This window comes from Pantherophis guttatus, chromosome 5 (assembly GCF_059756535.1).
Source record: "Pantherophis guttatus breed Tessera chromosome 5, ASM5975653v1, whole genome shotgun sequence".
NCBI lineage: Eukaryota > Metazoa > Chordata > Lepidosauria > Squamata > Colubridae > Pantherophis > Pantherophis guttatus.
In genome coordinates, this window is record NC_142067.1 from 22,826,001 (window position 1) to 22,842,585 (window position 16,585).

The 16,585-nt window shown below is 39.5% G+C and overlaps 1 protein-coding gene across 17 annotated transcripts in view; it reads right to left on the reverse strand.

Annotated features, from left to right (window-relative positions):
• Positions 1-16,585, reverse strand: part of SPATA13 (spermatogenesis associated 13) — a 132,787-nt gene that overhangs the window by 43,658 nt on the left and 72,544 nt on the right. For 5 of the 17 annotated variants that reach the window (XM_034410385.3, XM_087894692.1, XM_087894693.1 and 2 more), the window contains one exon: positions 7,091-8,890. In XM_034410385.3, the coding sequence (XP_034266276.2) occupies positions 7,091-8,890 (1,800 nt within the window). Of the gene's footprint in view, positions 1-7,090; positions 8,891-9,063; positions 9,150-14,558; positions 14,789-15,147; positions 15,526-16,585 lie in introns of those variants that run through there. The other 12 variants (XM_034410448.3, XM_034410397.3, XM_087894697.1 and 9 more) reach the window with 9 other exon arrangements.

A 16,585-nucleotide genomic window follows, 5' to 3' on the forward strand; every position in this document is an offset into this window, starting at 1 on the left:
ATTCAAAGCTACTTTTATTCTTACCAATCTAAATAATAAAATCTGAAAAATATATTTGGGAATATGATCCCTTATCTTAAAATCTATGGGAAATAGCTATATACGCAGGTAGTTTTTACTTGATTTTTAAAAATATATTTGTATAAATTAAAGACACATTAAACATTAATATCAACTACCAATTAGTGTAATTCTCAGAAATCCTAACCAGTTTAAGCAACTAGCTAAGAACTGTAGTTTTATTATATCTTTAGGAGGGCATGTTGAGAAACACTATTATGACTTATCTTAACCAGTCCAAAACTGAGGCAATTTCTTTTAGGTTAATTTTGTGACTAAATTTTGTGATAATCACTGTAATTATTATATCATAATTATTAGTTAAACTTGAGTGTTTAGTGAAAGTTGAAATCCCAACAGTTGGAAAACACAAGGTTGAGTTTTAGATTTTGGAAGTTCCTGGTAATCATAATTACTGAAAGATACATTCAGAAAAATAACCTCCTGAAAGTTGGAATGGGGTGGGGGGAAACAATGATGGGGTTTACTGTACATGTTTTTTGAAACCAAATAGCAAATTAGAACAATCCAATCTGCTTTTCCTATCTCCCAAAATGGAAAGTGTCAGATTGGCCTAATGCAGGGATGTCAAATTGGCGGCCTGCAGGCCAGATGCGTCATGTGCAGGCGACGCCCACCCCAGCTCCGCAAATGGGGAAAACATCGCAAAACATCACATCACAGCAACATGACACAGGAAGTTTGACACCTGTGGTCTAATGGTTAAGACACCAGGCTAGAAAGCCAAAGATTGTGAGTTCTAGTCCTGCCTTAGCCATGAAAGCAGTTAGGTGGCTTTGGGCCACTCGCTTTCCCTCAGCCCCAATTCATCTTACAAGGTTGTTGTGGGGAAACTAAGAGGAGGAAAGGATGTTGGATATGTTCAATGCCTTGAGCTGTTTGTAAAAATAACTAGGCAGGATGCAAATAAATAAATAGATTAACTTTATATATGGAATCCTGTTTAGGTATGTATATTTATGCTGTAGGGATATTCACATGAAAAAGGACTAGTAGAGAATAAACAGAAGTGTTTTGCCCTAAATGTGATTTTGATTTTTCTTCCTGCAGAAATACTCTCTCCAAGCACAGTTTATGAGCAGTGCTATATAATGGACTGCAATTCTGCATACTTAGCAGGTAGATCCAGAACAGATCCTGATAAGAGAGTAGCAAAGGCTTTGCTTACTGTTGGCATTTCTTAAAGTCAGCCTTCTTCAATCTGGCAATTATAATTCCATTGTTCTGCAGCCCAGTGGCTGGGAATTATGGGAACCAGCAGTCCCAAACCTCTAGGAACCTCTGTCTCAGGACATCCAGTATTCTATGGTAGTCATGTCCTGGCTTATGCACACCACTCTCAGGAGCAGACATGCTATTGTGGCTTGTTTTCAGAAATGGTTCATAGAAAAATACAGTACATTTGATCCAACATCAGTCCATTGAGCACAGAGAAATTCAGGAGGATTAGAAAGTTAAGCTGGTTTCTTCCATGCTACAATCTGCAACCTTAAAATACCATATTATAAACACAGATTATTATTATTCGATTATGCATGCTTGTGTATTTCAAGGCAAGGTGAGGCAACAAAATATTAACACTCTCCTAATTTTTTTTCACATCTAACTAGCTTCACGCCCAAGGCAGGACTAGAACTCAGTCTCCGAGTTTCTAAGCAAGCACTTTAACCACTACACTGAACTGCCTCTCAGTTTCTCACATGAAATGTTATAGTCACCAAGAGAAGAGGCTGATTTGAAGCCACAAGAAATTAAAAAAAAAGGGTTGAATGATAATTAGGTTATTATCTACGTTAAAATGGTATGAAATCTGAATAAAATGGTATGAAATCTGAAGTGCAACTGCACTTTGTGAGCTCAGCTCTATTGCTGTCCTTCTGCAACAGCTGACAAGAGAGGGAAACTAAGCTGGCTTCCGCATCCTTGTTATGGATAATGATTAATGCATTTGCTCAATTGTTTAGATAATAAAAGGTCACAGGCTTCATTACAGACCTAATTATATTGTAGCGCCTGAATGAATCTTGCCTACCATCGTTTAATTATATTTTTCTATAAATTAAACTTCATTATATTTATTAATCATGAGCCTGGGTTATCAAATCAGCATCTGCAGGGGGGGAGTGGCAGAATGATGAAAACAGCATTGTCACACAAGCCCTGCTTGTCAGGCCTGGAAACCATCTTTTTCGTTGGGCCTTCAGGCCTGCCACATTTACTACTGTGGGAAACAGAGAGCGGGAATTGTATGGAGCCAGAATGATATGTAGTCATAATAACATTCCTTTCTCAGAAAGTCAAGGACATTTTGCCCTGCACCTGGAGGGCTGGAACTGGGAGGCATCTCCAGTTGGGACGGTGCATTGATTGAACAATATAATGGATATGTGGGTGCTGGGCAGGGACTTGGACTTTCCTTTGGGTGGGGAAAACCTAGAAGCTTTCAGATTCAGGTTTTCCCAGATGTGCCAATATGACATCTCTAATAAAATGGAACTTTGAGGAACTTCTAGCCTCGGAGTTTTCTTTCATTGGGGGTGTTACTTCGAACCCTGATACTGCTTTTTCTACATGTGCCATAAGCTGGCATGGTCCCTAAACAGGAAGGACCTGGCAGCAAAACACTGCTTTTATCATTCATCATTAACATTTGGCAAGCCACAAACAAGCCAGCATGCTACAGCAGTGCTTACCGTATAAATTGTTATAAGGAATCAACACATATAGATGTTGTTTTATTCATTTAGTACTGGATTTTTCATCCACCTTTATTACTGAGTTACTTTATAAATAATTCAAGTCTGCAAATAGTGCTAATGCTCCTTCTTCCTCCTATTTCTCCCACAACAACAAACTTGTGAGATGAATTGGTTTAAGAGAGAATGAGTGGCCCAAAATTACCCAGCCCGTTCTTTATGCCTAAAGTGGGACTAGAACTCAGAGTCCCCTGATTTCTAAGTCATCACCTGTAATTATTTACAGCTACTATGATGTAGGGACGCGGCGGCTCAGTGGCTAAGATGCTGAGCTTGTCAATCGAAAAGTCAGCAGCTCAGCGGTTCGAATCCCTAGGGCTGCATAATGAAATGAGGTCCCATTACTTGTCCCAGCTTCTGCCAACCTAGCAGTTCGAAAGCACGTAAAAAAATGCAAGTAGAAAATAGGGACCACCTTTGGTGGGAAGGTAACAGCGTTCCGTGCACCTTTGGTGTTCAGTCATGCTGGCCACATGACCAGAGACGTCTTCAGACAGCGCTGGCTCTTTGGATTTGAAACAGAGATGAGCACACCGCCCCTTAAGAGTTGGGAACGACTAACACATATGTGCAAGGGGAACCTTTACCTTTATCTAATGATATATCTAGTTGTGTTTTTGAAGTTCTTATTAAAGTATTCTGTAAATTTAATGGGAATTGCAAAATTTTGCAGGAACATTGAATTCTCAACAGCAGTAACTGACCCTATGCTATATTTAAAGGGATTGTCTGGAAAATTAGAAGGTTTAAATGTCAGAACATCATAAATGTTCGACATTTAAACCTATTAAGCTTCCATGCATACCACTAGGGGGCATGTTGAGAATACAAATAGATTGATTCCCCAAAGCAACAGGGACAGTTTTCCCTTTAAAGGAAGTTAAATAATAAAATTAATGGAGGGCTTTAATTTTCCATCTGTTTTATGAAAAATCTGGATTTATAGATTCACTGATTATGAACGTGCTGATTTTCCTACATGAACACCGGCGCATTAAGTGTAGCCAACACAGATTAACATTTGAATTTTGCTTAACTACCTAACTTGTGTTAAGTTAAATCTTTCAGCTCACATTTCAGTTTTCTAGTCCCTATGGAGTAAGATTCACTCCATCTATGGCTTCTCCATTAAATCAGTAACAACGGTATTAAACACAAAACACTATAATCTAAAAACTTTATTTTATTGTTCTATTATTGATTTAACAGTTGAGCACTGATTTTTCCCAAATCCCATACTTTGCATCCTTTTACCTGGATGTTGGAAATTATATCCTTCTGCAGTATAAAGCAGATATTCTAACCTGGGAGCTTCTAATGCAAAGTGCATCTTCTATCACTTTCCTATTTCAAATAAATATTCCATCTGATTTATGCATCTCTGATCTATCTGCTCAAGTTTATTCCAAAGAAGAACAGGCATGGAAATCAGAGATAAATGTATATAAAACAGGTTCAGTATAAAAAAGTTACCCATTAACTTTTCAGTATTATTCTGTGGTCTTATCTTTCATACAATGAGACCCAAACTATGGAAATAAAGTCTGCATTACTGTCTTTGGTTTATCAGTTCAGAGTCACTGGTGAGGATACAGACTTAAAAATTGACATGAAAGCCAGCTGCGTGATTTGGGGCTACTTATACTCTCTCAGCTCAACACACCTTCAATAGGTTGTTGTTGTGGGGAAAATAGGAGAAGGAAAGTGTGTTAGGTACGTTTACCACTTTGAGTGATTTATAAAAAATAATAAAAGTGGGATAAAAATAAATCAACAAATCAGATGTGACAAGCCAAAGCCAGATAATTTTGTATCAACAACATCAAACATTTTAGAATAAACTTGCAGTCTTCCCACCGTTATAGGTAACTACTCTAAATAACCAAGATAGGATAATATCTAAAATGTGGCACCACATAGAGTCAGTGAAGTAGCTACAAACAGGAGGAAGAAAATAGTTTATATAATTCTTTACTGCATCAAGTGATGGAGCTGTTAAATTCAGTAGAGAAGTTTATGAAATCTGTACTTTTATTATAATCACAGAAAGAAAGAGAGAGAGAGAGAGAAAGAAAAAGAAAAAGGAAGGAAGGAAGGAAGAGAAAGAAAGAAAGAAAGAAAGAAAGAAAGAAAGAAAGAAAGAAAGAAAGAAAGAAAGAAAGCTTGTCTATATGGAAACTTTTAAAAGCTTTCTGAAACATAACTGTCAGCGTATGTTGCAAGTTAAGAATGGTAGTTAAGAAACAGGAAACAAAATAAAAAAGAAGAGTTAAGTTAAAAGCCACAAGTTGTTAACCCAGTTTCCTTTTCCTGTTCTTCCACACACTTCTCGTATTTAGCATAGCAAAGGCTTCAGCTTTCAAACTTTACAAGAACATTGAAAAGGCAAGAGCTTGTAGATGGTAACTGGAGGACAAGGGCAAAATGTTTTTAACAGGATACTGAAGTCTTTTCTAGCATAAATCTTGAGCAACTACAGGCTCTGAATTCAAAATTCAAGCCTTTCTGTAAATTCACAAGGAACAGAAATTTGCATTTTAAAAAATCAAAATGATTGCTCAAATGATACATACAAGTCTAGGTATTGAAATTTATAATGACATGATTAAGGTTGTAAGAAGGACAACTAAAATGATAGAGGTGGTGAAGCAGTTTCCCTACAAGGAAAGGCTGCAATATTTGGGTCCTTTTAGTCTAAAAGAAAAAGAAAAAGAGTCTCCACCATTGAGGTATACAAAGGCAGTGTGGATAAAGTGAACAAGGAGAAGCTATTTTCTCCTTCCCCAAATGTTAGATCTAGAGGTCACCAAATGAAATTGAATCCTGGAAGCATCAGGACAGGCCAAAGAAATACTTTTTATATCACATGTAATTTAACGTTTGGATTCACTACCGTGAGATGTAGCTTGGCTGGTTCAAGAAAGGGTTGGATCAGTTCATGGAAATCATGGAAATCCATGACTATCAGCCTTGATGGTAGTGTGATTGTCTCTGAAGGCCACCTGCTGGAAGACCAGGGGCTTCCCGTGCAGTTGGGTGGCTTCTGTGAGAAGAGACTGCTGGATTAGATGGGCTAGGAATTCAATCGAACAGGACACGCTGCTTATGTGCCTCTCAGGATGCAGCCAAAAACAGCGACCACAGCACTTTTCTTCCTAATACAAAATGGCAATAACAAAAGCACTAAGACTTATATACCACTTATATACCATAGTGCTTTGCAGCTCCTGTCTAAGGGGTAAATTATTTAATCTGGTTTTAATTATGTTTCTAACTTTTGTATCTATGTATTTTATTTTGTGCCTGTTCACCACCCTGAGTCCTTCGGGAGTAGGGCGGTATATAAATTTAATAAAACATAAACATAAAACATAAGCGGTTTTACAGAGTCAGCATTTTGCCCCCAACAATCTGGGCTCTTATTTTATCGACTTCGGAAGGAAGGAAGGCTGAGTTAACCTTGAGCCGGTAAGAATTGAACTGCTGGCAGTCGGCAGAATTAGTCTGCAATTCTGCATTCTAACCGCTACACCACCATGGCTCTTAATGCGACCACGGCTCTTAAAATGTTAAACATTTTAATGATTATGAGTTATTTGATGCTGTATAAATTAGGGCTGCTGAGAAAGAAATAAGCAAAATGTAAGGAAGAAACAAGAAAATTTACAAAAATCATAATAATTGCATTACATTCCAGTTGATACTTTATAAATTGATGGTAGAAAATAATGGTATCCTTACTGCTACCCAATGCATATTCAAATCATTTACCAACATATATTGCCATTTAAACACAATATAGGCCATATATGCTATATTGATATTCACATATACATTGTGCATTTATAAGCTTAACAAGTTTAGGGCTGGTTGCCAGATCAGTTATCAGTTTACTACCATCAACACAGACATGTAATTTACACTAAATGCTTTCGGTCAAGAATCCAGCTATCTTCACTAGACCTGCTTGGTCTTGATCCTGCCCCAAGTGTCTAACCTTATTATATGCAACAAAGCTGTCCTTGAAAAGGTCCATAAGCAACCTTTGTGCTAGAACTGTTGTTATTCTTGTGTATAGGGAAGCAAACTAATTGGTGCTACTTTTGTTTTTTAAAAGTTCTATCCATGGGGATTTATTTCTGCATAAATAAAGGAAAGCATTCTACGAAAGGTAAAATACAGATAAGCACAAGACAGCTGGAGCCACAGGACAACCATATAAAGCATTACTGATTGTTTTAAAAAGTGCTTACTTTCCTTCTTACCTCTTCCTTCTTTTCATCAGCACTCATAGCTAAGTTGAGACTCAGCTGAGAATGGCTGCTGATGCCACTGTCTTCATTTGTATCATCATAGTAGACGGCTTGCACAGAATCCTGGAAGCAAACAGGACTCTTCCCCAACTTGGCAGACGACCCCTCCCCTCTTCCCTCACTTTCCACTGAGCTGAGCGACAGGGTACTGTACCGGTCTGGACAATGGACATCCATGTTGCACTTGATGCTTTCAGCACTAAGACTCTGAGGCTTGGGAACGGTGGGTCTAACAGGTTGGTCGGGGGGCTCAGTGCTATATGTAAATGGGCTGGAGTTTTTTGACCCATCAAAATCTTCATGGAAAACTTCATCAGGAATTGACCCAGGGTTCTGAAGTGGAGGTGGAGAACAAACCAAGTCTGAAAGCTCACAGGATGACATCCTACGGCCTGTAGCATCAACATTTAATGCAAATGGTGAACCAGCAGAGTCATCCTCAGAGCGCTGGATGGTGAACCTGGCAGGAGCTGAAGCTGGGTGACGTCGGGATGGCAGACACTTCCGCCTCTCATTCTCAGTGCTGCTGGAAACCCTGCGGGAATAGTCCTCGTGGAGCCTGCTGTTTGGTCTTGTCTTTTGGTTCTGTTCACCGGGGGAAGAAATATCAGTCCTAGAACAGTCCTTCTTCAAAGCACCATCAGTTACGTTACTGACAAGTTTCAAAACTCTGTCAAAATCCTTCGCTCTAATTGGGCTCTTCCAACGTTTTGATTTCCGCTCAGAGTTCCTGTTGGTTTTGTCTGAGTCAGTTGACGACATACTTGTGGTTCTTGGTAGCAAAGGCTTTTCGTTTACAGCTTTGAGGTCGGTGAGGTTTGAGGTCGACTTCCTTTTGAACGAGCTCTTTTTGAGAAAATTCAGGTTATCGCTGCTTTTACTCCTCCTGTAAATCACTTTGGGACACTCTGGATCTTTTCCTACAATTTCACAAATCTGGGATTCCTGCAGGACAGAGGAGACCATTTTGGCATTGCTCTGTGGGTCCTGGGTTTGATCGCCATCTAATAAATTTATACGGCCAGTTGCATAAGCACGTCTGATGCTGCGTGATCGATGCGTGTTCCTCAGGAAGGAATCTTCCTCTCCATCAGAATTATCAGAAACCACTGTGTTATCTGTGGTGCGGTCATGTAAAGGCCCCGAATAAGAATACCTGTTTGTCTGAACTCTCACAGTTGTATTGTTTGGAATGTACTTCCTAGTTTTGTTCTCTGACAGGCTACCCTTTAAGCTATCCGGATCTTCTTTGGCTGAAATTCCTTGGAGAACTGATGATTTTAACTTCTTGAAGGATCCCATTTTTCTAAGGGAAGACAAAGCATTCCATGTCGACGAGTTCCCCATAACTATAACCGAACGAGGCCGTTCTACATTGGAGCTGGACCTCTTACGAGGAGTGGGGAAAAAATGCATTATTTTGGAAGGACTGGTTTTATCGTCCTGATTGTTATTTCCATTTTTGTTATTTGTGCTGATCCCCCCATTATGACATAATGAGGTAGTATTGCTCCCTGATTCTTTATTATCCATTACTATACAGATAACAGAGGTGGCATTTCCCAAGCCATTCTGCCAAGTTGTCATGTTTCCAGTTTTTGTACAAGAGGAGGAGTCATGGCTCATGACTGCTTGATCTTCATCTTCTCCATGCTGAAGCCTTTGTTCAACTGTGCAATTTTCAAGCTCCTTGTTCATACATATTTTTGGTGAATTCGGCTCTCCAGTAGCCTGCAGTGCCTGCATCAAGAAAACAAAGTCAGCATTTAGGATTTTTTTTCTATTCAGAAGAAGAGAGAGATTCTCTGTATGATAGAAAAGGTTCAAAGGACTCTCTAGTATAGCTGAGAAAATCTTTAAAATGATGCCACAGTAATCTTGTTATTAAGTGAATATTATCAGATGTTACTTACTCTGCTGACTTAGGTACTATTCACAGGCAGTTATTTCTAACATTAATCCTTTCAGCCATAGAAATTCAATCTACCAATCATATAACTTTATCAGAATCTATTTGAAGCTTCCATTGGTTCAGATATGTTACTGATTGATACATCATAATAAGCAAGCCATACACAGTTTGAATTTGAGACATCACACTAAGCAAGTCATACAGTTTGGACACCTTGTAAATAGCTGGAGTCACAAATCAGTCCTCCAAGCAATGTAATTTTCAATTGATTTTGGGTGACAAGGGTCAGACTGGAGATATGAATGAAGCTTTTGGTAAGTAAGCTGGTCCCATACTTATCTTTAATCTCTTCCCCACAATTCTGGAAAGCTATCTGAAATCACAGTGTGGAAATCTGGCCATTTTATTAACTCACAACTGATTAAATTCACACCTATTAAGCTATAACCTGTGGTTTACAAACCATTTTGATTAATTATTGAATCATGTTAACCAGAAACCAAGCCGTAGTGGTTTAACACAATTATGAACTCCACCTAAAAGAACAGAATTATAGAAATGGAAAGGATCATCTGAACCAGGGTGTCAAACTCGATTTCATTGAGGGCCTCATTGGGGTTGTGTTTGACCAGGGAGGGCGGGGGGCATGGCCAGGGTGGGCATCGTCAGCTCAACATCACTTGTGTTGGGGTGCCTGAGGTGAACCGAGTACTCTGCCAGCGAAAACAGGGTTCTGAGCTCCGTTTTCGGCTGCAACCCTCTGCCAGTGAACACGAAGCTTGCGAGGCTGCGTGCGGCCCTCCTGAGCTCTGTTTTTGCTGGCAGAGGCACCATCGGCTGGTCTTTCGCTGCTTCCAGAGTGGTCCTACGGACCAGATCTAAACACCCCATGGGCCAGATCAGGAGTTTGATACCCCGATCTAAACCGTTGAGTTGATCCCATACTCAGGGCAGAAATCTAAACTAAAGCACCCCAGTAGATGACTGCCTAGCATCTGCACCAACATATCTCATGAAAGGGAAATAGGGAAATTGCCTCTCTGGATAAATAATTCCATTGTCAAACCCCATACTATTCAATCAGAATCTGCCTTCCTGCAACTTAAATCCATTATTCTCTGTTCCTGCATTCTGAATGAGGCAGAAATTATTAATCTTCTGTGTGACAATCTTTCAGGTATTTGAAGAATATTCCCTTCAATTACCATTTCAGAAGGCTAAACATAACCAGCTCTTGATAGAACTCAGTTTCTAGACCCCTTTATGTTCATTGCCTGTCCCAATTTATCTGAATTGTTTTCAAAATGAGACATAATATGGAACTAGAGCCAGCCGAGGATGTCAGGTCTGAACAAGGCAGAATAAAATGGAACAATTATTTCTTGTGCTTTGAAAATAGTTCTTCTGATGCAGTCTACATTTTGATTTGCCGTTTTGGCAATGCTGTAATCCACTGATATTCCAAAAATACCATTAACACACCAGGTATCAACTATCCTGCACCTGAGAACTTTTATTTTTGTTTCCTAAATGAAACATCTTTTGCTTTTCTCTCTGAGCCCGTTTCTCCAACCTATCATTTTGAATTTCATATTTCCTGTAAATTATTAACTCTCCCTTTTAGTATTATGTCATCTGAACATTTGACAAGCATTTCCTCAAACTCTTCAAGTAAATGAAAGAAAATACTGAAGAGTATACACCCAAGAATGACTTCTATTGAACCCCCCTTGCTACCTGTTTCCAAATTGATGAACAACCATTAAGAAGCATTTTTTGAGTAAGATTCTCATGACACTTATATATCTATTTAATTATCATGCCATTCGGCTTGCCCAGTTTCCTAATTAGTATGTAATGGATATTGACTTCTGGTTGAAAGTCATGGCTATTGGTAGCTTGTGTCCCTTTTTTTGTAACAGAAAATTGTTACAAGAGCCAGGACACTGATATCTCCCCATGGTAAGGGGAGAACTTGAGATAGCTGGTCCACAAAGCAGCTTCTCATGAGTAAGTCATAGGAATGTCATTTTACAGTATGCTTATGGGATGAGCATCTGCAAATCGAGGGAGGAACCATCTTTGTTCATGGTCATCAACCCAACCTTTTTAAAGAACTAAGTTCAACCAAGCCTCACTGCTTAATCACTCTGAATTTGCATTAAAGATTAAGACCCTTCAGATCAATAAGGTATACTGCATTTACTAGATGAGTTGCCTTCTCTTTAGATAATTTTTAAAATATGATTGTAAAAGCTTTTGAAAAATATTATCTTTTCAAATTAAACAGCAAAAGGATGCTTAAAATATAGATTTTACAAAGTTTAACAACAAATTAAGGACAGGTGGAGTTGGAATTACAATTTTAAACTGTTGGAAGGATTCCTCCCATGGGAAATTGTCATTGTTTGCCTTTTCTTTCTACAAACAAGTTAATGGAGTTTTGAATGTTGGACACTAGAGGAGAGCTAGAGGCTAACAAAAGAATGGAGACAAGAGAAATATTCTGAGATTTTTTTTAATGAAAAATTGAATACTTGAAAAATATTGACGTTATTGGAAATGATGAATATATGGACTGTTAAAGATGCAATGAAAGAAGAACAAAAGACTCTAGATAAATTTGATATTAATCTGAATGTGGATATGAATGTGGCAAGTAATGAGATAAAGAAAAGGATATGATGAACTTTTAAATGAAACAGAACGATGCTCTGATTTATTGATCAAATTCATATGCTGCTCATGTCATGTCACAACCTGAGGCGACTCCAAGCAGCTTAGAACATAATAAGACATGGATTAAAAACAATTCTAACTATAAAACCAGATTAAAATTGCAAAAGATTAAAACAAACTAAAAAAGAGTAGAGGTTTGGGGGTGGTAGTGGCTTCTCTGTAACTACACTAGCCACCTCCAACCAACAGCTTCTCTTTCAGGGAATTTAAAGCTAATGATCAGCAACCTGAATGACATCCGGAAGCAGATCAGCAGCCAGGATAGCTCATGTAACAGTGGTGTTACATGTGCCATCCGAGAAGCCTTCAAAATTGTCTGCACAGTTCCATTCTGGACTCATTGTACCAGTGGTGGCTTTCTACTGGGAGGCTACGCCCACCTGCCCGGATGTCATCATGGATGCTCTGGGCATGTGCAGAAACACTGTGCGCGAGTAAAGCAAGCGCACGCATGCGCTCACAGTTCTGAACCGGTAGCGAAGGTAAGCGAAATCCACTACTGCACTGTGCTATCCAAATACTCTTAGCCCCTTGATGCCTGATACCTAAAGAAGATATACCAGAATATCAAACCAGAAAAGAGAGATGGATTCCCCCCCCCACACCTTTTTTTGGCTGGGCCTACAAAACAGGTCTATTAAAGTTTTGAAGGTTTTTTTGAGAAGTAACAAAAAAGCACAAATTTCTCTTATGAGATGTACAAAAGAGACTTGCTAAAGTTTGGAAAGATTTGAGGGTGGGGGGCAGGATTAAATAAGATGACAAAAAGTCAAGATGCAAGATTCTACTTGAAGAGGTCAAGAATTGAGTTTTTTAAAAGTTTAAGAAAGGAATAAAGGTTGGCTTAGTCGATCAAGAGATTAAGATAGTTATACCTACTACTCCTACTGGACATTTGCTAATAAGGAATTCATGACAACGATGGATGTTGTTTATAGCTAAGATGATATATGGGGTGAACAGAGTATATATTTTAATTTAAGAGATGGCAATAGATTTTCCTGAATTGTGTGTACTTGCTGGGACGAGAGAGGAAGTTTCTTCTATTTTCTTTTTCACGCTATATTCTTCCTTTTCTTTTTATGTTTTTGTAGTTTGTATAGTTTTTTATTCTTTTTAACTGTAATCTCTAATAAAATTATTTGGGGAAAAACATGGTTATGTTTGCTAAAAGCAAGACACATGAAGTCTATAGCATTTGCACACTTTATTAAGAAATTTAACAGATAAAAAATGTCACAAAGTTAGTCATCCAAGATTAGTTCTTGACAACATGCTAATTTTTTTGAGAATTATCACATTATTTTGAAAGAGAGTGCAAATCATTTTTTTTCATGATCTGTTTTAGAATCTTCCCAGGAATCCACGTCAGATTCACTAATCTATAGTTTCCTGAATCTTTGTTTACCCCTTTTGAGGAGAGGGACCACATTTCTCCTTCTCCAGTCATCTGATATTCACAGGTTGTCTAGGATTTCTTAAAGATAATATTCCTTTGGAATTTGGCCAACTTGTCTGCCAGTTCATCCATTAACCTAGGATGCAATTCATTTGCTCCTAAAGATTTGAACTCATTCAAAATGATATTTCCTGCTTGCATTTGTAACGGTCTCACGCTTCAATCCCGCCTCTTTACCTGCTCTTTAGAATTCCCTGACAAAGCACAAACCAAAATACATGTCATACAACTCTTTATCAAGGTCCTTCTAATACAAATCGCCTAGTCGTACCTAGAGTATCTGCTAATACTCAGTGGAAACCATTCTTGTAAACACTTCCTCAGTTCATTTAGAAAGGAAAAGCTCTCTTAGCAACCCATTAAAGTGAGGAGATATTTGCAGGACCAGAAACTATTATATTCACCTTCACTTTTAGGACATCCGTGAGATTTGTGAAAGCTATACATTCTACCCGTCAAAATAACAAATGGAATCAACACACTGAAATCTAGAATTCAAATCAATATTAAAAAGGAAGAGGGGGGAAGAGATATCTAGTGCCTATGCACATAAATAAGCAATATATTCTTAACATTCCATGTGGAATATTTGCTAATTCCAAGCAACCATTAAGTGCTTCAATCTTGTTTTTCAAAAAAAAAATATCTTGTTTTAATTTCTAATTAAATACAAAAACATGTTGCATAAGCAATCTTTTACATAAACACTCTTGGGAATGTTTTGTTTCAATTAACTTCATCCTAAACTAGTACCATTTCCCTTATATTCTCCATTTTCCTCCTTTTTAAAATTGACATTACACAGCAGCAGACAAGAGTTTAGTGTGTTTCCAAGAGATATTCAACAACTTCCTTTAATTCTGTTTCCCCCTGCTGTCCTATTCAAGTCCTTTCAGCTTCACTCTCCATTCTGCAACAGACATTTCTTACACCCACCAAGACACGCTTAAATCTAAACATTTGCAAGGGGCTGCTTCAAATGCTGCAGAAACTGTTTTCCAGATAATTTTTAAGAGCTTCAGATTCAAATACTCCTTCATCAGCTATTTTCCGATTATACTTTAAAAAAAAGGTTTAAAGTTAGTTTTAAAATTTAGAAAGGGAGGGGAGAAAACATGACAACTGTTTTAAGAGTCACAATCTTAAACGCGTGAAATAAATCGGAGTGAAATAATGTTTACTTCTGAACTTCTCAGTGGGCACATGCAAGATCAAAACAATTAAAGGCAAGGTTTGTTGTTGATAGTGTCCAAATAGATTTTTCCCCATTTGTGTATCTTCCAAGTATACTGGATTACCTCAATCACGTGGTTATCTGTTGTCTGGAGATGACTAGGGCTATGTAGTTCAAAACATCTAGGGCACCGGGTTGAAGAAAGTTACTGGAGGACAAGACATTATCATGGAAGGGAAGGCAGTCACCCCGCTTGCACATATACTTCTAAAATAATAATCTTATTTACTACTAGAAGCAAAAGGCGCGGCCGTACAGTGAAAAGTAACGTTGCAGGGAACAATGGCCACTCAAAATTTGTTACTTCAACGCATCCCTTGCTCACTGGGCAGCCAAGGATGACGTCTCCCTCCTTACCCTTCTCTCTTTCTACTCTTTTCCAACTTTCTTTCTTTTTTTTTACTTTGAACTTTTCTACAACTCGTGAACCCGGCACCTGCTGGGCTCCCAGGCTCTCCTTTCAGGAATCCCACGAAATATATATATATATATATATATATATTTTTAAAGGAGGAAGGAAGGAAGGCTTAAGTGCCAAACAAAGCGCAAAAGTGAAGCAGCAACCACCTCGGTGCGCTCAAGCGACAAAGAAAGCAGGGCAGTCTAACCACGAGCGCTCCTCCCTCCCTCCCACCAATGGTGGCACCAGTTACCTGGGAAAAGGGAACCGACCGTCTGCAGGCGCTGAGCACCAAATCCGCAGCGGGCTGGGAAGAAGCAACCGCCCGGAGAAGGGGGAGCCCCTAAACGCTTCTACACGGACGCGGGAGGAAGAAGAGAAGCAGCAGCGGCGGCGGCATTCTCCTTGCCTCCCTCTCTGGCTGCTGCTACTGCTGCGGCGTCTTTTCCCCTCCCCTGGGTAGCGGAGGCTAATCTGCTTCCACGCATCACTATGGCAGCAACCGGAACAAGAGGGTGGAGAAGCCCTTCAGGCAACACTGGAGCGCAGAGAGGAGGGTGGAAAGCGTGCAGAGCGCTCGGGAGGGGAGGGAGGGGTGCACCGAGTTCCTCATGAGGACAGGGACTTGGCTAGTGTTACTATCGGGCTGCCCCGAAGTTTCTTTCCTTCGCCTCTTCTCGGCCCTCCCCCCCCGTCCCGGCAAGAGGAGAGAGAAGCGTTGCAGGCTGACGCTCCTCGTTGTGGCTTTTCAGCCCCAAAGTCCGGTTCTCTTTTTTATTATTTGCAAAAAAAAGGCAACCAAAGTTGACCGGGACTTTTGGAAGCCAGCCGGCCGGCCGGGGTAAGATCATCTCGCTTCTCACTTAGCAAGGGAGCGTCTCTTAGGGGGGAGCCCGAGCCTCAAAAGCGTTCATTTATTCCCCCCCCCTCCCTTCCCCTCTTCTCGCCCTCCTTGCGACCCCGCCGGAGACAAAGGGAGGCTCGCTGGCGAAGTTATCCGAAGAACCGGGTAACAGCCAGGAGGCCGGCCCGATGGAAAGGACAGGAGCCGCTGTTTTTAAACAGGGCGAAACTTTACTTTAAAACGCACTATGTTGGTTAAGGCAGGGCAGCGATGCATTTTTTTGCAAGTCACTGGTGTGACACGGCTTTGCTCGTTCTGGTGCCCTCCAGTTCTCTCTTGGGTTGCAGTTTCCAATGATCCCCATCAGATGGAGGAAAAGTTGCTGTGAAGTATTAATGGCTCAGAGTGATGATCCATCTTCCAGAATTTTTTTTTTTATTATTTTATTTTATTTCTATACCGCCCTTCTCCCGAAGGACTCAGGGCGGTGTACAGCCTATTAAAAGCACAAACACAAACAACAATTAAAATAATTTAAAATTATTAAATAATTTCGGCTCAATATTATAACCCCCCCCCCCAAATTTAAAACATTACTTCATCACAGGAAGTAAATACAGATTTCAGTTTGAAATATGTATCCAAGAATAAACTTTCAATTCCATGGCTATTTTGCCACAATTAGTTAGGCTATTAGATGTCACACAGCCTAAGCCATGATTTCCTAATTATAATTGTTGGAAGAAATATCCTTCTGGGTTCAGCTTCAAGTGGGGAAAAAGACACTGGAAACATGGAGACTGCTTGGAAAGATGGTTTAATGGTGGACAGGATCACATGGTTTGAG